The sequence below is a fragment of the Pithys albifrons genome, chromosome 5 (assembly GCF_047495875.1).
Source record: "Pithys albifrons albifrons isolate INPA30051 chromosome 5, PitAlb_v1, whole genome shotgun sequence".
Lineage (NCBI taxonomy): Eukaryota > Metazoa > Chordata > Aves > Passeriformes > Thamnophilidae > Pithys > Pithys albifrons.
The window spans coordinates 45,217,667-45,240,866 of record NC_092462.1 but is presented as its reverse complement, the minus strand read 5'-3'; the positions used below and the strand labels follow the sequence as shown (position 1 = coordinate 45,240,866).

Below are 23,200 nucleotides of genomic sequence, written 5' to 3'. Positions count from 1 at the left end.
AAATATGAAAGCAAGATTTTGTATATCCACTTTCATCAAAGCTTTAAAAAATTAATTGCTTTCTACCCTTTTTTTTTAATATAACCATTATATTAACAGTTCAGGAACTGTGATTTTGGGTTTAGAAGTCAAGTGAAATTTAATGTTACAAAACCAACACAAATTTTTTACATTAACTTTATCTTCCAAACTCTTTTGGGTTTTGTGGCAGCAATGTGTCTTACCATATCTCTGGCTGCATTTTTCCACAAGTGAGTGAGAATAAAGATTTCTAGAGAAAATAGTAGTTTGTAGAAAAAGTAATTCAAGAAATGGGGAATCCATTTCTGTCACTGAATTAATGTCTGACCCAGTGCAAGGTGCTAGCAACGTGACTTCTCTTCTTAGCAAACTAATTGGGTGATGGAAACCATTCTGGACTTTTTCCAATCTTTTGTAACATAGCTTTGTTTTCTTCACAGTTGTTTTTTTGCAAGCACAGGCTGTTTAGCAGCATTGGCTACTGAATGTGCTGTTCCTGTTTCTGGCTGCTTGGGGCTCAGAGCAAGCAGGGAATGCTGTTTCTGGCTCAGGAAATCGGCACCTACATTGGCTGAAGTCCTGTGTCTGTCCCAGCCTAGTCCCTAATTCTGATGAGCACCATCTGCAAGCTGTGTAATTATCCAGAGAGTCTCTAATGATGTGATAGGCTGCTAGTACTGCACTGTAAAGGCATCCTGGTGCTTTAGCAGGGGCGGGATAATTTTGAATGAAATTGGCCCCTGCAGTATCTCAGCAAACAAAGCTGTAAGTTTTTAACGATCTCTTGAAGACAGGTCATGGTTTTATAATTATTTCCCTCTCTGAATATACAGGAGTATCATTCCATTTTGGTCTCAAAGGGTTTTACCCTGTTTTCTTCCAGAAATTGCTTTGCAGTTGTGGGATTGCCATGTCCTTGGTGTTTAATTTAGTCATTGTAGACATAAATGCTTTTTACCCATATTATTTCTGTGCTGTTTGATTACCAGTAAGCACATTTGCAGCATTTCAGCTGATATTTATTAATGATGGGTTGCACAGCCTGACCTACTTTTTCTGTGCACTACCATAGTGAATGTAACCCCTAACAAGAGAAATGAGAAAACTGCCATTGAGGTCTAAATGATTCAGAGAATGCTGTATGATCAAATACTATTGAATAATATAATAAAGCTGTATCACCAAATCTAATGAAAAATGTAAAATTTAGTTTAAATAAATACATCATGTGTGCTGTTCAGAAGGTGGGGAAAATAGCAAACATTTCTTTGACCGAGGCCAAAATTAGAGGGACTCTTTTTCATATTAGCAAATTATTTTCTGTCTCGGTTAGAGGGGAAAAAAAACCAAAATGTTTTACCCACAAGCAGGGGAGGGGCCTCCTCCACGATAATCACACCACTCTTTATCAAATTTAAGAAAAGGAATTTTAATACAAGAAGGATAACTGATATATATATATATATATATATATGTAAACAGACTAGTGCAACCCACTTCCCCAACACCACAAGAGAGGAAAAAAACCAAAAAAGAAACAAAACAACAACAAAACCCAGCAGGTTTTTTCTCCGGGAGGAAAGGTTATACTCGTGTCCATGTCACAGCCCGGCTGGCTGCAGAGTGAGTTTCAGTCCCTCTCCAGCGAGACAGAAGAGCAGTGAGCTTTCAGATGGACTCAGTCTCTTCCCCCTGTGTTCCCCGTCCAAGAAGCAGAAAGGTACGAGCAACCAGCAGCAAATCCAAGGCAGGCAGCAGCAGCAGCGCGGCATGAAAAGTAGTCCGAGGTAGGCAGCAGCGAGACAGCCAGGAAAACCCCAGCAGTAACCAGCAGGGCAGCCTGCTTCCCTCGAGCCCCCACTCCCCCGTTCCGCCGAGCCAAGACTGGGGAGAATATCCAAAAAAAAACCCAAAAGAGACAAACCTGCCCCCACCCCAGCGATCAACAGTTAACTGCTTCTTTTGTTAACCGCTGGCCTGGGCAGTTAAGTGGCAAGGGAGAGAATTTACATAATAATCCCAAACTACAACATTTTCCATGCTCTTTAATGGTATGATTTTAGAACTATAAACATCTTGTGGTTACCCTAAAAAGTCTTTGTATCGTGTTCATTCAACAAATAGAGAAAGTTAATATTTTAGAGAAATTTAAAAGAGATTTTGATTTATAAGAGCAATGGGTTTTTTTTCTTTTCTTTCCTGCTGGTCAATTCTGTCACACTTGTGCAAACCAACCAACCAAACAAAACCAAAAAAACAAACAGCCAAACCAAACAAAAAAAACCCATTTCATTTCCTCTCTGGTGCTGTGGTATTGCAGATGTCTGTCTGTTTCTTTCACACACATTTTAAGGAACTTTCATCAAAGGTGATTTAAAAAGGCACGAGCAGAAGGAGTAGTACTTCACCTCATACAGGTTATTGGATATTGTGTGTGTTCCTCTGTGTCACCGTCTGTGAGAGTGCTTGTTGGGCAACACGAGTCTCCTTGTACACACGAGTTGTACACACGAGTTGCACTATGTGTGGGGGAAAAAGATAGCAAGATTGAAAAGATACTTATATTTTCAGCCTTGCCTCTTCTGCTTTGGTCTCTTACAGTAGTTGCAACTCAGGAGTGTATGAAATAACTCTTGAGTTATACTCAGGTGGTAAAAGAAGATTAAAATGACAAGATGTATCAAAACCCCCCATGTTCTCACCCTGCTGGGATTAGCTGGACATCTCTGAGCACTTGTGTTTTATCCTTCATGGTCCTGACTGTCAAGAACGTTTGGCTTCCAAGTTAGATACCACAGAAGCTGAAAAGACAGCCCACTGAGCAGGTGCAGACTCTGAAGTGTGCATTTCATTCTGGAGGTGGACAGAAATTTTGAAAAGCTGTAGGTTTGCCATCTAGTAGAGATTATTAAATTTAGTTTTATTATTTGTATCTGTCCTTTATCTACAGGCTTGTGGAAAATTTAGACATCTCAAACACTTTAACAAATACATTTAATCCAAAGCTAAGGGGTGGTAGAAAGATTACAACTGCTTTCACAGCGATGTTCTATGTCATTCCCTTGTAAGGAGAGAAAAATACCACAAATTATTGTGAAGGTTGGTTAAGTAGATTTTATTTTGAAACTGGTGATTCTGAAATATCTTCTTGACTGTGGCTTTTTAATTAACAGAGAGTAGTTATTTCAGGAAGACTGAGAAAATTTCTGCACACATTGCTGACCATACCAAGTGGAGAAAGATCAGAATTTGAGTAGTGACTAATTTGTCCTAATCTGAGAGCTTCAGAACTTTTAAATTACACATCAGTTCTAAAGATGTTCTTGTGCATTGTTGGAGTGGAGCTTCTCTGCCTCTCAAGTTCAGATGTATATACATGTTCCCTCAGCTTCTCTCTAGCTAGTAGTTGTCTAGATGAATATTTAGCTTATCAAGTTCTAAATTTTTCAGAAAACTGAGAGCAGAATAGAGTTTACCTTATAGTGCCTTATGCAACTTCTGAGGTGTCTTTCTGGGTTTTGTGGAAAGCTTTATAAACATGGTTGCTTACTGTTTTGCCTCATTTAAGGCAGATGCTTGTTTTATTAGACCTATAGCCATATCTCCACTTTAATGGACCTATTTTATAATTACAGAGTTGTAGAATAATTTGTGTTTAAGAGGACCTTAGCTCATCTAGTCCAGCCTTCTATTCAAAGCAGGGTTAGGTGTGAGGTCATGCCAGGTTGTTCAGGATTTTATTACTTTCAGTCTTGAAAAACTTCAGTGATAGAGGCTGTATAATACTTCTGGGCAGCCTCCTCCACTGGTGCAATGTTCTCATGGTGGGAAAAGTTTTCCTTGTATCAAACCTGATTCTTTCATTTCAACTTGCACCTACTGGCTCTTGTTTTCCCACACTGTGCCAGTATGAAGAGCCCAGCTCCTCTTCCTCAATGCCTCCCTGGAGGTACTGTTAGGCCCTCCCAAAACCGCATCTTCTCCAGGCTGACAAGCCCTGGCTGTGCAGCCACTCTTTAGAGGATGAGTGGTCTGGTCCCTGCCAGCTTGGTCGCTTGGGCCATTCTCCCAGCCTGTCAGGGTCCCTTTGGATGGCAGTCCTGCACATACCAGCTGGTCTCCCCAGGGTGGCATCATCTGCAAACTTGATAGGTGTTCACTCTTCCAGAGCGTTAAAGTGTTGAGCAGAACTGGTTCCATGGTACAGCTTTGCAATGTGCAAGATACATTTAATTAGTGACTTTCATTCTATTAACAAGCCTAAGGTTAATGCATCAGTCAGGTGGCACAGCTGCTTGACCTTTCGGTAGGAGTTGCATTGTGCCTGCTGTTTAATGACCAGCCTTGTGCAACCACTTTTAATAGGAAAACAAGAGTGAATGAGAGATCCATATAGCTACTGTCCTTCAGCTCACAGTTGTATATGCCAGAATAGTACAGTTTGTAGGCTGCTTAACTGGGGTGGATAAATGTGTGGTGGAGCGGTTTGAGTGAAAAGAGGTTTTGATCACTTGGGAGTTTTTGATCTGTTGTACAATGGTTACTTTTTCTAAATAATGTGACCAAGAGTGGAAAATGCAGTGACTGATGTGTGTGATATCTGTGTACTCCACTCCGTGCCTGACATAATTGCACCTTTCTCACTCTCTTACTAACCCCAAATCTTGTAATCCATGGGCAGTTTCTTAAAGGAAATGCAGCTTTTGTCTACTTTCAATTTTTTGCTTTGGAGAGCTAAGGTATCACCAAGTATTGCTGGCAGATTCTGGGATCTAATACCTGCACTTCAAGAATAGAACACAAATAAACAGTGAAACGTGTGCAACCACAGTTAAAGAAATAACTCGTGTTCAGGGGTGACTTTTCTTGGATTAACCTTGAGCAGCTTCAGATAGATGGAATTACTAGTTATCAGGAAGTGAGCCAGGGAACAGAAGCCAAAAAACCTTACAAACAATTGGCATTGTGTACCTATTCTTGTAATGAACGTACATGGCATAAAAGCTTGATAATATGTGATATTAAACATGTATTTTTTGATGATTATTCTTCCCTCTTTGATTAAAAAATGTTTAAATGTTCAGTTACATCATTTGCTATTTAAACATAATTTTTTTCCTCTTTTTTCAGTGACAATGACAAATATTGGAGAAAAAGGTAAGATTTTTATTAGCTGTTTATAATTCAAATTCATGTATCAGGGTAGAATAGTTTACTAATAGAATTGGGATACAAATCTAACTGATTTTAAATAAGTGTATTTTTTTATATTCCTCAGCTCCTTTTATTGTCCTGCTGTTCCTGAATATTGCTTTAGCCATTACAAATAAAGATGTTAAAAATTAGAATTTTTTACTCTTCTTACTGGTTCTCTGTTGTGTCAACTAAAATAATCCTTATATTCTGTTTTAAAAAATTATAACATGGAAAGCTCTTGTAAAAACAGGACTTCTAGAGATGAGCAGGGTGTTTGTGCAGATGCAACATACTTAAATGGGAGGCAAAATTTTTCAGCAGTTTCTTTTTAGCCATTGTGTTTAAAGAAATAGAATCCTTTGGCTATGTAGCCTTTTGATAATACAATAAAACTGCAGTCCCTACCCCGAGGCTGTAGCATGTTTAGGCCGCTTTTTCAGGTGCTATTTTTTAACACTTCAGCACAGCATGGAAGTGTAAGGTGTGGGGCTGTGGAGGAAGTTTTAAGAAAGAAACTGTATGCTTTTTGTGTTTGTGTAATTTCAGTGGATTTTATCACGTCATTGGCAACTCCCTAATGTAGAAAAAGTGTTTCTTAATTAAGAAACATTTACTTGAAAAACTTTTCAGTTCAGCAATCTCTCCACCCATATGAGAGCATAAGTGTATCTGGAAACTTCAGCACCTGCAGACTTGGAAGTAATTCCAGCTTGTTGTTGCTCCATACTGTGTGAGAAGGGACACAACTGTGTTGTTTTGCATTGCTCACAAAATGCATTATAATTATCAGCAACATGCATTGGGGAACATTAAATTTCCTTAATTTCACTCAAAGTTTTGGTCAGCTTCAGCCAGTCAGGAGAAATTTACCCTGGCTATACTTCTGCCCTAAGTTTTTTCAGGGGTGAAAACTGGGCAAATGGGGCTCAGGCCTTCTACAAGTTACCTCAGATTTCCAGGCAACTCTAGCTATGCTAGCTATTTGTAGATGGGCTGCTTTCATGCAGGAGATACACCATTTGGGTTGGGGTTTTTTGTTTTTGTTTTCTAAAAACTGAAAAATAGAAGGATTTCTGCCAAGGAGCTGCAGTTATTCTTTCACTGTGTCAAATGAAATGAGGTTCTTATGTTGGACTCCCAACACCCGCAGACCCACTGGAGCAGTTGGGTAGCCCAGGGTCTTATTGTGGTGCAGAGAAACTGGTTGGTAGATAACCTGGGAGGAGGGAGCAGTTGGGACCTGGGAATAGTTGGAGAATTGGGGTTTGAGATCAAATAGGATGAATGCAATTCTTGTGCAGACTTTAAAAGGGGAACTTGGGATAATGGCTTTAGGCTAAACTTTTGTCTTCTCCAGTAGGGTTTTTTTTTAATATATGAACAATTTTCTTGTCAGTCACAAGTTACTGTTTTTCTCACAACAGTAAAAAACTAATGCAGATTAGTAAATGCATCATGTATAGAACTGAGGTAACTTGTCCTACTTTGCCCTTACTGTATGCCATAAATATACCATTGTTAAAAAATATTCGTTTTGTTTGAGTGAATAAGGGTTTTTTAGAGTTGATAGTAATGTTCTGATAAAAATATAGACAGTTCCTCTCCAGAAGCTTGTGCAATAGCAAGGTGGTAATTTAGTGTATTGTGCTTTGTGTGGAGACCAGTTCTATCACTTACTTATGCTGATGAGATTTTTCTTTCAGTTTATGGACTTGGCAAGTGACTCTTTATCCCTGTCATCCTAAAAGCTTTGTACAGAGTTGCTCTTCAGATTTTGTTAGCTTTTGTTTATTATTTTTAACTGCTTAGTAAGAGTAAATATTTACAATGTGGCTGTTTTTTGAATAAACAAACTTCAACACCAGAAATATTTATTCAGTATTACTTTTGAGGCAAAAGTTACAAAAAATAAGAACATGCTGGATAATTGTTCCTGCACTTATACACACCGTCATCCATGTGTTATAGAAAATTCTTTAGCACGGAATATATAAAAAACCTCCATGAGCTTGCCATGCAAGGACAATATTTCAGTTTGTTTAGTGAAAGTACACGGGTTTCCTTTTATGTTTCTGATGATCTTGTGAATTTATAGAAAAATACTCTTCCCTGTCATTAGAGTAAGGTAATCAGGGGATCTGAGTTTTGTATTTGCTATTTACTGTAGTGAATTGCTTAGTACAGTGGGAGCTTTTAAAAAGAAATACCTATCTATCCATAGCAGGTCTTTGAAAAAGTTAATATTGCCTTCTATATTCTAGTAAAACAATTCAGCATGGTAAATGTTGACTGGCATGTATTAAAAAATGTAAGAATAATCACTGGCTGTGAAAAATAAAAAGTAGTGAATGAACACTTGAATTTATGGGACCTGCAAGTTTTTAAAAACTACCCAGCTGTCCTCCATCCTAAAATCTAGCAGAACAAAGTAACTGGTTATGGTTACTGCTCATGTATCATGTGTATCCACCCCAGACTACCCTCACTCTTGACATTGTTTAGATGGCTGTACTTCCTTTGGGGGTGATCGGGGCTTTAGGTGCGTATGGCAGGGGTGATTGTGTGGCTGGCATTCTCCCTGCATGGTTTATAAAACCAGAAGGTAGAGATGCATCAGTTAAAATTAGGGCTTAACAAATGTGTAGAGGGAGAGTGCTTGCTAAATAATTATGGGGCTTTAATAGGCTATTAGCCATTCCCCTCAAACTTTTGTAATCTATGTAGACTGTATCATGACTTTCCCCACACAGTCTGTATTTGTCTAATGTAAAGTTGCAGTGCTGTATTTTTGTTGCAAAGCTTTTGCAGAGCCTTTGTATGTACATCTGTTAGAGAACTATCTGTGATGCATACAACAGCTGTTTGTAAGTACTACAGTATCACTGGTCTGTTTGTATTAATTCTGTTCCTTTTTGATTTTAGTTGTGTGCCTGGTTGCTTACCACATATTTTTCATGCTGTTCGTCTGGTCATATTGGAAAACAATCTTTACGCTACCAATGAATCCTTCAAAAGAAGTAAGATAAACTTAACTTTTGTTTATGAAATAGCCTATAGTCAACTGCCTGATTTTGTAGTATTTGCAGAACTTAGTCTCTGATCTCATGTAGTTTTACACTGTGTAGAAAAACATAGGTGGTAGTTACCGCTTCTTAATAGGAGCGGGTCAGATGCGATCAATGTAGTGACCAACACAAAAAAACCCCATCTTCTCTAAGTTTTAAAGTTTTTTAAATAGATATTTTTAAATGAGCTACTATGATATTAAGAAGGAAAAATCCTGCTCACTTGAAAAATGTGAGTTACTTGAGCTACTGCCTTAAATCTTTGCATGGGAATATCAGACTTTTATGTGAAAAAAAATTATTTCCTTGCTAACTTATATTTCCTGTTAGCATCTATCTGTTGCCCTCTGAATTAAATGTTCCTCGTGCTTTGGTATGAAGGAACTTGTGAGTTGTGGTGGGAGTGCACATTAGGTAAGCCGATGCTGAGAAGCCACAGTGGGCTAAGGAGGAAGGAGGCTAGTAAAGAACAGCCACATGGAAAAGAGGTCTATGGAGGATTTCCATCAATGGCCTTAATGGAAATGTTCCCCATGCAGGTTGGTACAACCAGCACACCTTTTTGGCCTCTTTCATCCTCTGTACAGAAATCCCCTAGTCCTCAGTAGGTGCTGTGTCACACAACCTCCGAGGTCAAGAGGAATCAGGCTGTGGCTGCTCTGTAGTTTGAAATACCCACAAAGCCAGTACTTACTGCAGCATGGACACATAACCCGAGCTACTTTAAGTACCATGTCACCACAAAAGACATACCTTATGATTTCTGCTGTCTCTTATGCAGAGGTTCTTCTCTGAATAGTTTTCATTCGCCACTAAGATATGTAGTTGTGAAAACAAGTAGATAATTCAAACTAATTGCCATCTTCATTAAATTCACACTGCATTCTTTACAACAGCCTGGAGTGGGGAGGAGTAAAATAAATTAGGAGCCTATTTCATTTGGTAATTTCAAAGCAAAATGTTTGCATGTATATGGTGACTGTAGTGATAATTAGAAGGGTTTTCAAAGCACTGGGCTGATGCCAGTAAAAGACTTCCAAAACATTTTGACAAATCGTACTAATCATAGTACATCATGCAATACTACTGGAAAACTACAAATGGGGTCTGAAAAGTACTGAAGTTGAGTAATAGACAGCAATGTGTGATGTTTCTGTGTTCTTTGAATTTACACAAAGTTGCTGGAAGTAAGTGACATCTTTGTTGTTCCATGTCTTTTTCCTATTCCACTAGAACAGTATTTTTAAAATTTAATTAGGGTATTTTGTAGTGTTAAATTGCTGCTTGGCTTCCATTTTTCTAGGATGAAGTCTGTAAATAATAAAAGATTATCTTTTCAAGTGAACTGAATTGACTTTTCTAGCAAATACTTGTTTGAAGACTGAAAAACTGATAATGCTTTTGCATTCTGTTTTCATGAGTACTGTAGATGGTGCAAACCCCACAGCTTTCTTTTAAGCTTATTGCAAACTTTTACACGTATAAAAAGTAGATGTTGAGGGACGTTGCTGTAGTGTGTGCCATTCTGTCCCTGTGTGTACCAACTACACACAAGCACTGCATGAAGGTGGGACGGAAGATGGTTTCCTGGCAGGAGGGTTTGTAGACCTAGGACAACTCTGAGGACCATTACAAAATCTGTTTACATCAAACAGGCATTTAAAAAAAACCCCAAAAAGTATTCTGAACCAAGGTTCTGCAGTGAGAAATCATATGTTTCACAATATAAATCCACTCGCAGGTTGGTAAGAGTGTGTTCTTGCAAAGGAAAAAAGATGAATGGTGACCTGAGAAACTCAGGCTAAATAGTGAATCTCCAGCTTGAGCTGGAAGATTGTGAACTTTGTCAGGAAAGGTGGAGTAGTGCCTTCTCTGTGATGGAGAGAAGAGGCTCCTGTGTGTTTCTGTCTGCTTCCTTAGTTTTGCTTCCTGCATCACTTTCTTTTAGAAAAAAAATCAATATTGTTATGACTAGCCTTCCTGTGAACAAAAATCACAGAACCACAGACTATTCTGAGTTGGAAGGGACCCACAGAGATCATCGAGTCCAACTCTTAAGTCAATGGCCCACATAGGGATTCAATCCATGACCTTGGCATTATTACAACCAAGTTTTAACCAAATGCTATGCAGTGGGCTTCTGTTTCTGGCACAGGTTAGAAACAGCCACTCCCAACTGTGGACTTTTTTCAGAGATGATTTTTTATCCTCTTTCTCCGATGGGATATATCAAAGTCTTTGGCATCTGCTTGTTTCTAGAAGCTACAGTGACAAGGCTATGTTGCTGTGTTGCACAGGACTTTGGAGTATAAGAAGTTTGTGCTACTTCATGTATCTTGTGCATCTCTTTCAGTAATTTTTACCCTTTAAGCACTTACTAGAGCCATGTTTATTATTGTAATTTTGAGCAGTGACAGAAGTTGTCATTTATTCAGGAAGATGTTCAAGATGTGGTTTTTCTGTCATACAGGACACCCATCTCTTCCTTCTCTGAGCCAGTCTCTAAAGTTAAAACACATCCTAATATGTACATGGAGAGAACAGCAACTCTCTAGTGACAAAGAATGACAGGCAAAATGCCAGACAGAAGAGCAATAAAGCTGCCTTTTCTGCTATTACTTGTAGTGTATTTTCTGTCAGTTAAATACTGACATCCCTAACGTATTCACTTGCTAATACTTGGTATTACAAAAGTAATGTAACTGACCTTTCAGAGGAATGATAAACCCTTGATCTTCCCCATGAATAATGTTGCTTGATACTTCTGGAAGCATTCAACACTGCATCAATATCAAATCAGAAGTATTTTTCATTTTGCCATAAACTGAATTATTTGTCTTGGGAACACTGGGTTATTTGCTGTAATGCCTTGTACATGCTGCTAATCCATCTTCATATAATGACTATTTATTTCTCTTTACACATCTACAGTTACTTATTTAACTTGGACTTTGCTAACATTTCTTTGATTTTAAAAATTATTCCAGTTTCATCTATCATATTCAGACAAGGAATCCCTAGAGAGGGAGCCTAGAGGTGAATCCCAGCAAGAAGTCTTAAGACGGGCAGCCAAGGATCTTCCTATCTATACACGGACAATGTCTGGAGGTAAATAGGTGTTCAGGAGACCACTGAAGAGAGTTGTCTTGATGTACTACCTAAATTAAAAAAAAATTAAAGATTTGGATTGAAGGGAAGAAGTGCTTTTCATAGTGCATAAAATAACAAAGTGACCCAAGAACTTAACTTTAATATAGCTTTATGCAGCTACATTTATTCAGTGTAAAGATTGTTGGAAAGTGAATTGTGGCATACAGTTTAGGATTTTAAAGTGGATTGATGATGCCTCGCTAGATGTTTTCAAATTGATATTAACAAATAGCTTGTGATACTGTCAAGCTGCAGAAGAGTCTGTAGCAGTCATTAACTGCATAGATTTCTTTTTTCATAGGTTAAAAAAGTAGTAATAAAAAAAGAATTGCTATCTGCATGTTGTGTATAGCTAGATAATTCACCATAAGAAACTCACTGCTTTGCTTGTTGATTGTTCAGTTGCAAGAACAAAAGTTCTTCCAAACTAAGAGTTAATCTAACCCTACTGATATTGTCAGTTTGTGAATGCTGGCTAGCTAAGCAAATCCAAGAGATAATCTCATATAGTAAATTTAAAGCTGTTAGAATAATAGTTTAAAATGGCTATATTGTTAAATGGTCTTCAAAGTTTTTCCAGTCTAGTGAGGGTTTTGTGGGTTTTGTTGGTTCACTGGTTGTTTTGCAGAGTTGAGAGGTTTGGAAGTAAAAACCCTGATCAGCATGATTAGCAGAGATTGCAAAAACTGAGCTTTTTGGGTTCACTCTGATAGATTCAGCATTGCAAGTAGTTAAAGAATGCTTTGGTATTTGCAACTGTTTGTGCTCATGCTGAAATGCTTTCCTGGGGGTTCTGCTGGGCTGAGCTGCTAGTATTTACTTTTGCACAGACTTCAGGAATCAGAATGTGTAACTGTACATTGAGGTCTAATCTTGGAACTTTTTTCTTTAGCAATCAGATACTGTGACAGATGCCATCTTGTCAAACCAGATCGTTGTCATCACTGTTCTGTATGCGACAAGTAAGAGTATATTTTAAATAAATTGTTTTCTGAATTAATCCATTTTTTCCTTAGCACAAAAGCTTTTATTATTTGTGAGTAGATTTTTCAGGCAGGTAAGCTTTTTTCCCTCAGACTTTTTTTATTTTCCTCCAGATTTAGTTTTCATTTACTTATTTCTAAGGAAGTCTGTAATTTAGTCTAATTCATTTGATGGCTTCCTTAGGGAATCCATGCCAGCATGGATTACGTGGTCTTACACATTCTTTACCTAATGGTTAAAATTTATAAATATTAATAAAGAATCTTCCTTAAGAATGTCACCAAAAATAGCTGATAAATGCTTTTTTTGTTAGAATCTGAATACACTTCACTACCCATCTCAATCTAATCATGATGTCACTTACACCTTATCTGAGGTAGTAAACTATTTTCCCCTGGATAACTTGCCGGTTACTTCTGTTTAAAGAAACAGCTGAGCATTCTCCCATTTCTAACTGGGAAATAAAATGAAGTTTTTGTTCATTGAACACAAAAGGAAGTTCACATCCATAGTCTCCAGAAGTCTTGATTGCTTTTTAATTTAATCCTTCTTTTGGTTGTTGTTCTCTCTGACCTTTCTCTAGTTAGCTTGCATTTATGTCTGTGTATTTCTCCACCCTTCCCCCCCGTGCTTTAGATTTCTAACTTTGAGAGAAGACACTTCCTCAAAGGATAATTTATTCTTAGCTTTAAGGCTGTTCCAAATACTCTTCACCTGACAGCATCACACCTTCCAACATAATTGTGAGGTGGAGAAGACATTCCATGTTGTCCAGCAAAGCAGGAGAGGCACTGAAAGTAACAGAATTGAGGCAGAAAGAGGATCTTGGCTGTGTAATATGGAATGGTGGTTGCCATGTATGATAGGAGAATAGTCATGTGTGCTTCTACTGGAGAAAAAGGGTGACTTGTGTTATCCTACAAAATGTGAGTGATATTTGCAGAATGCCATTAGTGAAGAACATACTTCATAGAATACCTTTATTTTGTCCTTACCGTCTCAAAATTCACTTGCTTCAATTAGACCTGATTTTCTTGTGCACATTTTATTAATGGAGAGTGATTAATTGGAAAAGTGGTTGGGATTTTTCATACAAGGTGAGTTCTTAAAAACCTCGTGTGCTTGTGTATATCTTTTTATAAAAACAAACCTTGTTCTTGGAAATATACTTTAGTTGTATGTCTAAGGATATAATAATTTAATTAGCCCAGTTTTTAAGGCGCTGGCAGAGGATAAACAATAGTTGAAAAACCTGTACAAAATGAGAACCAAATCCTAAAGCTGAAGGTAGAGATTGCATTTTCTTAAATCACTAAGCTTGTGACAGATCAAGTGTTTTGAGTTTAGGTTATCTGTACTTCACTTGTAGGTAAACAGTTTTATGTGAATTTAAATACACATATTTGTCAAATAGATTAGGTAACCAACAGTAAATATGGGTAATTCTTAATCTCTGTGTGAATAATTTAAATTTGACCTGTAACTATGCTTCTGACTTTTTTATTTTTTGCCTTCTGCAATGCTTGGAATTCTGTTGGGGTGTTTTTAAGATGCATTTTGAAAATGGATCATCACTGCCCTTGGTGAGTGTATTTTTGGCTTTCTTTTCTTACTTTCTGATTTGGCTCCACTTTTACTGGGCCTGTCATGAAGGTGATGCTTTACTATTCCTAGAGTTAGATGCTTATGTGAGGTTACTGTTCTTGCAGAACCACTGGAGGTATTTACTGTATGCCCTTTTTTCTTAGTTGTGACATATGGAAAGAAGTTTATACATAATTTTTCCTAGACCTTTGAGTTGGGTAACCCTGTGTTTTTACAGTAAGGATGAGGTAGACTTCTGGTCAGTGAGAACTTCTTTTAAGTTAAGGATTGTGTATTTTCTTTATAGTTTGAGTATTACTGTGCCTTTGTTGCAATGAATGATGAAATGCCACCCCAGGTTAAAAATGAAAAGGCAGGCTGTATCTAGTTCATGTTATTGAAACTCACTTACCCATGCTCAGAGGTTCTTTGGGAAATACATGGCTATCTTGTCAACAAAAATAAGGATGCAAGTCAGTATAGTGGATGGATTTTAGCCTCTTATCACTAGGTCCTGCTTTGCTTTTCATGTTGGGATTTTTTCATGGGAGAAGGCCTGTGTGGGAAGGAAGGGAAAAGAACCGATGTGATACTTAAGGAGAGCGGGGAAACAGTAATGAGAGTATCCTTTAATTTAATATTCTGCTAGGAAAAGGATTTCTGGAGAGAAGACAGGTAAAAATAACCTAGGGAAAGCAAGATGAAGCATTTGGAAGGCAGAGGGAATAAGAAGTTGTCATGTCCTAGCCCCAAGTCAGCTGTCTTCAGCTCTCTGGGAGGCTTTATTTTGGCTGTCACTCCTGTGCTAGTGGAAGTGCTGTGATAAATGGAAATATTAATGCTAACTGCCCACTAACAACTCCAACAGATTTACGTGTTGCGTTAGTGATTTCTAGTACTGCTGCTGCTCACTCTGTACGGATGGAGCTGCAGGTGGGCATGCAGTGGCTTGAGGCACATCAAAAATATCATTTGTATATAACACTCTAATTCTAACAAGGGGCATTAGGAAGACCTTAGGAGTAATTTGAAATATTTCTACTTTATCTTTTGAGTAATCCAAATAGAAGTAACCATCTTCTGAATTCTGTGATACGTTTTTTAACTGAGTTGCATCACCTTCAGTAAGTTATTTCTTTGCCTGGCATTTTCATTAAACTAACTCTTGAGACAGGAATGATACATCTTCCTTTTGTTCTTCAAACTGTAGTGTTTAAAATGTTAGCTGTAATCCAAATTGTTATTCTGGACTGTTCTTCTGTATGAATGTGTCACTGCAATAATGTGCCATTATTTAGCCAGTTGTCAGTATATTTATCAGTTTTAATCTTCCTCAGAAACATTAGACTTCAAATATAACCACCATTCTTGGGTTTTAAGATTTTATACTACATGCTCAAACAGTACAATTACAAAACCCTGCTGTTTACTTTCTCTTCAATCTTCTGATAAACTGTCCTCTTCAAGTAAGAGCTCTGCAGTTTGAGGCTTTGTCAGAATTGAAGGGAGCATGAAAATCTAGAGTTTATTCTGACGTGTGTATCACATGTCATAGTGCAAAGGAACAGTGATAAAGAAATATCTTTGATTCAAGAAACTTCATCTTTGGGGAATAGCATTTCACTTGATATTCTTTTTCTCATACTAAACTGTGCCTTAAAGGAAAAACAGTCCTAAAATAAATACCATGAAAGAAAAATAGGGTTATCTTTGAAAACTTGAATCTGAATTTCTTGCAGTTTATAGTGGAATTGCTTACTTTGACATATTTAATGAAAAAAACCCACTTCACTGCATGATGAGCTTAGAAATCTATCTTCTTGTTTTTGAATTAGAACAATCTGTTGTGAGTCCTTAACTGTAATTAATAGAGATGCTTAGCTATTGCTTCATGTTTAAATGATAATGCTATATTTATTGTTTAGCCAACATGATGTGTTCTGTGAAAACAAAACTTAGAACAAACTCTCTATCCACCCTGAGAATGGACAGCAGTAGTGTACAGTGTAAATCTATCTGGTATTTTAAGATTTTACCCTTATTGTATCCTACCATTAGCATCACTATCTCAGTAAAGAGAATAATTGCAGTAACTTGTCCTGCACTTCTAGAAGCTAAAGTTGAGACTTGCCACACATTCTTTTTTTTTTCTTTTGAGAATTATTTTTCAACATGCAAGTGCTTTTATGGGTGTGTTCTTCTCTTAATTAGCTGATCTTTCTGACAGAAATATCAGTTAGTTAAAGGTGTATGGAATAATTTTTTTTAAACTCATATGAAGAGTTCTGTCAAAGTTAGTGCAAAGATAACTTTGATTAGCTTCTTAATGCAATCAAATAAAAGATGAAGTGGTTTACTAATAGACTGCCCATGGCCAGCACTCCAATTTTCATTTGATGGCTATAATAGCATTACATGTGTGTTCTAAAATGCATAATACATAATATATTGCCTCTAATGGGAAGCTGGCGTGGTAATAAATGTACCATCATAGTCATAGAGGGTATGGGTTCCCTGTTACCATGTATTAAACCTTTACAAATAGGAGACAGGTGAACTTAAAGCCCGTAAGTAAACATGATAAAATGAGATTTATTTTAACATTTGTATTGTATTTACATGTTTCTAATGTCTTTTATTTCATGTCATGTTGTCACTGGTATGGAATGTTTTCTGTTTATTCAAGAGTAGTATTTCTCTCATTATTTGATGTAAATATAAATATTTTTATGAATCTTCTATAAATGCTTTTGAGTCTTACTAAGAAGTTTTAATATGTAGTATGATTAATGAAGGAGGATTTGGATTAAATGAGACTGCTTTTATTCTCACAAAATTCAGTCAAGATTTGAATTCTTGGCCTTGTTACTGTCCTACTTGACATGCAGCATGCCTAATGTTGTAACATATTTACCTGCAAACTGAAAAAATACCTCTAACTGCAGTCACATTTACATCAGATGTGCTGGGAACAGATTTCATACCATAAGAGAAAATTTAATTTCAGTAAGCTGTTGAAAGTGGCATTACCTGGTAAAGTTGTTTGGGCTTTTTCTGGTGGGGATGTTATTTTAATTTGGGTTAGAATTACTACTCTAATTTGAGAATTGAAATTAAATCCATTTCAGTAGCTTGAAGCAGCAGAGATAGGAAGTAAAACTTGATTTACATGCTGATATTAACGTTTTTTAGAGTGAATAAGTTTAAATTAAATTGGAATAAAGTAAATGAAAATAACTTCCATAACATTCCATTTTCACTTGTACTCTTTTTTAATCAGGGTGAACAACTGTGTAGGATTCTCCAATTACAAATTTTTTCTTCTCTTCTTGGCTTACTCACTTGTGTATTGCCTTTTCATTGCTGCAACAGATTTACAGTACTTTATCAAGTTTTGGACAGTAAGTACCCCAGTCTACATACTGTCTTTAAGTGTGTGATCTTACTGCCGCATAAGAAGCCTAAGATTCTAAGGAGGGCTACAAAAAAGCTGGAGATGGACTTTTTTACAAGTGCATGTAGTGTTATAACTGGAGGTAATGGCTTTAAACTGAAGTAGGGCAGATTTAGATTACATATTAGAAAGAAATTCTTTACTATGAGGATGATGAGGCACTAGAACAGGTTGTCCAGCGAAGTTGTGGATGCCCCATTGCTGGAAGTGTTCAAGGCCAGGTTGGATGGGGCTTTGAGCAAGCTGCTCTAGTGGAAGTTGTCCCTACCCATGGCAGAGGGGTTGGAACTAGATCACAGAATCACAGAATATCCTGAATCGAAAGAGATGCATAAGGATCATCGAGTCCAACCCTTAGCTCTGCACAGGATGGTGCCCAAGACTCACACCATGTGTCCCTTCAACAAGAGGTTGTGACTGCAATGAGGTCTCCCCTCAGTCTCCTCCAGGCTCAACAGATCAAGTGCCCTCAGCTGCTCCTCACACGACTTCCCCTCAAGGTCCTTCACCATCTCTGTTGCCCTCCTTTGGACACTCTGTAATCACTTAATATCTTTCTTATATTGTGGTACCCAAAACTGCACACAATATTCAAGGGGAGGCCACCCCAGTGCAGAGCAGAGTGGGACAATCCCCTCCCTCGACTGGCTGGTGATGCTGTGCCTGATGTCCCCCAGGACACAGTTGGCCCTCCTGGCTGCCAGGGCACTGCTGACTCAGATTCGACTTGTCACTGACCAGGACCCACAGGTCCCTTTCCCAGCACTGCTTTCCAGCATCTCATTCTCCAGTCTGTACATACATCCAGGATTGCCCCATCCCAGGTGCAGAATCCGGCATTTCCCCTTGTTGAATCTCATATGGTTAGTGATTGTCCTCTGATTTGTTGAGGTCTCTCTGCAGGGCCTCCCTGCCTTCGAGAGGGTCAACAGCTCCTCCCAGTTTTGTGTCATCTGCAGACTTGCTCAGTATCCCTTCCAGTCTGTTGTCCAAGTCATTTATGAAGATGTTGAACAGCACAGGGCCTAACTGGAACCCTACTAGTGATAGGTCACCAGTTTGATGTTACCCCATTCACGGTCACCCTCCGTGCTCAACCTGTGAGCCAATTGCTCAACCACTGCATGATGTGTTTATCCAGCTGTTCTGGACATTTTGACAAGAAGGATCCTGTGAGAGACAGTATCAAAAGCTTTACTGAAATACAAAAAGATTACATCCACTGGTTTTCCTCAATCAGCTAGGTAGGCTACCTCGTCATAGAAAGAAATTAGGTTTGATAAGCAGGACTTCCCTCTCATGAAGCCTTGCTGACTGTGACTAATGACAATGTTGTCTGTCTTTATAATTCCCGGAATAATCTTCCCCGTAACTTTACCAGGCACTGAAGTGAGATTGACAGGCCTGTAGATTCCTCCTTGAAAAGTGTGACAATGTTTGCCAGCTCCCAGTCAGCTGGGACCTCTTGGAATTCCCAAGACTGCTCAAAAATCATCGAGAGGTTTTGCGATGGCATCAGCCAGCTCTTTGAGGATTATGGGATTAATCCCATCAGGTCCCACAGATTTGTAGGGATGCAGATGGAGCAGCAGATCCCACACAATTTCAGGGTTGACTGGGAGTTGATCATTCTCCCAGTCAGGGTCCTCCAGCCCAGGGAACTGAGACCCGCTTGGTCTGTTATCCATAGTGAAGACGGAGGCAAAGAAAGCATTAAACACCTCTGCCTTGTCTCTGTCCCTGTTTGTCAGGTGACCATCCTCACCTTGGGAAAGGCTGATGATATTTCTATACTGCATATTACCATCAATGTATTTGAAAAAAACTCTTTTTATTGTTCCCCACATTTCTGGCCAGCTTCAACTCCAGTTTAGCTTTGCCACATGAATTTTCTCTCTACAGCAGTTAGCAGCATCTCTAAATTCTTCCCATGGAACTTGGCCTTGCTTCCACTGGCCATACACTTTCCTTTTTTTGCCTTATCTCCAAGAGAATATTCCTGTTCAGCTAAGCCAGCCTTCTGCCTCACCTGCTTGACTTCTGACATTTGAGAGTTGCTGCTCCTGTGCCCTTAGGAGGTGATGTTTTAGAAGTGACCAGCACTGATGGACCCCAGCACCTGCACTAAGCCTTTTCTCAGGGGACCTAATTCCCTGAACAGCCTGAAGTTTGCTCTAGTCATGTCCAGAGCTGAGGTTTTGCTGACACCTTTCCCTTCCAAGCCAAGGCATTCTGTGATTCCATTGTAATTTAGTATCCCTAATATCACAAAGTACAAAAGATCTAATAACCATAGCCTTAATTTTCTTTATCATAGTTTATGAAATTTCACTTATTTCTTCATTATTTTGAAGCTAATTTAGGATGCAAGTATTTTGATAATGCCAATTAACACAGTTTTTGTAATGACAAATTATTCTTCACTAAGAGATACTTCAATGTTCAGATCCAAATGTCAGATTGTTGCTCTCAGTATTTGTTTAACTGTTTCTTTAACTTAGCTGCTGTCACCAGCCTAGTTTGCGTGGCTGTCTGTACATTGAAAATGTGTAATTCATTAAATCATATTTTTGTATGGTACATTTGTCTCTGTGTTGAATTTGATTTGGCTGAATAGAGGATTATTAGTAACTAAATTAAACAGCTATTTCCCCAATTCTAATGGCATATTTTTTTTATTTTTAGAATGGCCTTCCTGATACTCAAGCCAAGTTCCACATCATGTTTTTATTCTTTGCTGCAGCAATGTTTTCTGTCAGTTTGTCTTCTCTCTTTGGGTATCACTGTTGGCTTGTCAGCAAGAATAAATCTACTTTAGGTAAGGAGATTTAATGCTTCTGTGTTTGACAGCAAAAAATAAACAATAAATGTATATTGCACGTATGGGTGTGATAGGAAAAAGTGGCCAATTCTACACAGGTTCCTTGGATCCTGATTAGAAATTCCCAGATCCGGCACTGTCCTGTCCTGACTCCCCAGTTCTGCTGCTTCCTGGAAACTCTCTTTCCCTCTTGCCCCAAAGGGCTAAGTCATTAACACACTTATGCTCTTCCTCTCACTGCTTTACACCCACAGCTTGTAAACAGAAACTGAATAAACTAGAAAAATGAAAATAAAATTGAGGTGATTTTCTCATAAATATTACACACTACTGCATGCTCGTACATGGGATTCTTGTTTGGCATTCTCAGCCCCCGAGTCAGAGTCCTCTGATACAGTGTCTCAAAAAGGGCAGTGGCTCCAGCACTTCGTGCCCCCCCTTGCCCCCTGCAGAACCAAAGTTCTGTCAGGGAATGATCTGTTACAGAACAGGCAGTGCTTCTATATTTAGTAGTAAATGAGCAGTGGAGATCCAAAAGGCAGTTTCACAGCAGTGAGACCTCTCTACTACAGAATCATAGATGCAGAGAAAGGGCCCTGTGTTCTGAATTAATTTTACGAACTTTAAAGAAGGTGGACTGTTCCTGTTCTATGTGGCAGTATATATAATTGCATTGAATATCAGTATTAAACCAGGATTTCCCTCTACTTGAATGCATGTTTTTTTGATATAAAATCTTAATAAATAAAAGAAGGTGCAGAAGATTTGAGTGCCTGTTTTGTACTATGTCCTGGACTTTAATAATGCCAATTTGTAATGTAGCCATTCAAGTTTCTAAATCTCTAAATGCTTTTCTGTTGAAAATAGGTATCTATATCAATGGAAGAAAGCTTGTTTATATCAAGATTTCTCTAGGGTTTGTGGGTTTCGTCAGCATTGTGACAAATTCATTTAGAAATTAGTATTGATAAAAAAATTGTTTGGTCTAGTTATAGGTGGAGAAAAGTTTTATTGAAATGCTTAAATGAATGAAAATAATTAAGTATTCTATTTATAAACTGGTCTTACAATTTTAGTGCAAAAAACATTTGTTCAGAGGTAACCACAATATGTAACACTTTTAATTCAACATTTAATTTTCAAAAGAAACAGAATTCAATAGAGCTAATATAATATGTTTTCTCCATACTTAAGCTGCTCAAAAAGAATCTGTTTCTTCTTCCTCATTTACCTGGGGAAAGTGTTCAACATGCAATATTTGGTAATGAAGCCATTACAGCTTTAAGTGTGACTGTGCTTAAATCATCCTGGGAGCTGTTTTCCTGGCTTAAGGTGGGCAGCTGAAAGGGTGTCCCCATTTTCCCTCCCCCCTTCTTTAAACTGGTTCATTGTAACTAATGCATACTGCACGTGGAAGGTCATTTCCAGCAGTTCATTGCTGCAGAAGGACAGTCTCGGCATGGTTCCCATGTGGTTTGTGGGAGCTGTACTGTCAGGACATCAGGATGTAGTTTGCATACTATATATAGCCAATTAAGGGAAATGGCTATCAGTCACTTAGTGGAAAGTGAATTAATTTTGTGCTTCAGGCACTTTGCAGCACTTCAAGCTGTATTTAGCTCTCTTCTCCAGAAATATAGGTTGTATGTCTATGGGAGAAATCTGAGTCCATGAGAAAAGTAATTTCTTTATGCAGCTGTAAAAACATACAGTATTTTCATACACCAGCATGTGAAAAGCTAGTCTTAGTAGGTTCAGCTTTTCTTCTTTGCCATTACCTCCTTCTGTAGTAAAGCCTTTGTTTAGGTTTTTCTTTTTTGAACACTCTATATGGTATAGTCAAATGCTGAAATCTTCATATAAACATATCATGCCTTCTTAATGAGTGAGTTCCTCACCCTTCCTCAGCCATTGCACTTCCTCCACATGCACAGCAACTGTGTAGCACTGACGGCTTTCTCTGTCCTTCAGGCAGTACAGCCTTCCCTCTTGGATGATGGTATCATTGGTGGAATTGCCTAAATACTGGTGTGAAACTTAAACATTCTACCTTGCAAAGAGATCTAACTGATCTTTTTCTTTTAAGAGGTATTCCGAGCTCCGATATTTCGTCACAGAACGGACAAGAATGGGTTTAGCTTGGGCTTTAGCAAAAACCTAAGGCAGGTGTTTGGTGATGAGAAGAAATACTGGTTGCTGCCTGTGTTTTCAAGGTATGCCGTTCTTAGTGCTTCATTTGTTGAATGATCAGGATACAGAGGATTTGGGGGATGGTTAGTTTTTTGAAATAAGATGAAGTAATACTCACTTGAATAAAATGTTCTTCAAGGGTGTTGGATTTTTGTATGTAGGATACTAATTTTGAATTTTTCAGTTTAGGGGATGGTTGCTCCTTCCCGACTTGCCTCGTTAATCAGGATCCTGAGCAAGCTTCTACACCTGGTGGTCTTGGTTCTACGTCCAAAAAGTAATCTGCTTTTTTGTACTAATTTTAAATAGCTGATTTTTTTTTTCTTGTGCATACATAAACAGAACCATGTATAAGATACTCTTCATTTGCATACCACTTACGTATCCTTTTAATAAATCTTATTAAGTCAGATTTTAAACAGCTAAGCTGATCAGCTAATTCTCAGGTTAATTTTTAAATTCATGGAAGTAATGTGGGGTGGGTTTTTTTCCTCCTGATGTGCTTTTTGTTGCTTCAGTGGCATCCCAGAACCTGAATTTTCCACACCTGCCTGACATTCATTATCAGCAGCATTCTGTTCTGCATACATTTGAGCTGGTTAGTTGGTCTGCCTGTGATACAAATCCATTACCTTGCACAGCTCTTAGGGGAGGCCTCATTTTTTGTGTCTGGTGATAGCTTCACATGAGGGCATCCCTTATGGCACTTCTGCCAAAGCACAGAAAGCTGAACAT

General features: G+C 38.2%; 1 protein-coding gene across 1 annotated transcript in view; it reads left to right on the top strand.

Annotated features, from left to right (window-relative positions):
- ZDHHC2 (zinc finger DHHC-type palmitoyltransferase 2) overlaps positions 1-23,200 on the top strand; it is a 36,884-nt gene that overhangs the window by 5,665 nt on the left and 8,019 nt on the right. Inside the window, exons 2-10 of the mRNA XM_071556418.1 lie at positions 5,152-5,178; positions 8,140-8,234; positions 11,270-11,390; positions 12,325-12,394; positions 13,967-13,999; positions 17,281-17,401; positions 20,140-20,272; positions 22,362-22,488; positions 22,650-22,742. Coding sequence (XP_071412519.1) covers positions 5,152-5,178; positions 8,140-8,234; positions 11,270-11,390; positions 12,325-12,394; positions 13,967-13,999; positions 17,281-17,401; positions 20,140-20,272; positions 22,362-22,488; positions 22,650-22,742 — 820 coding nt within the window. The remainder of the gene's footprint in view (positions 1-5,151; positions 5,179-8,139; positions 8,235-11,269; positions 11,391-12,324; positions 12,395-13,966; positions 14,000-17,280; positions 17,402-20,139; positions 20,273-22,361; positions 22,489-22,649; positions 22,743-23,200) is intronic.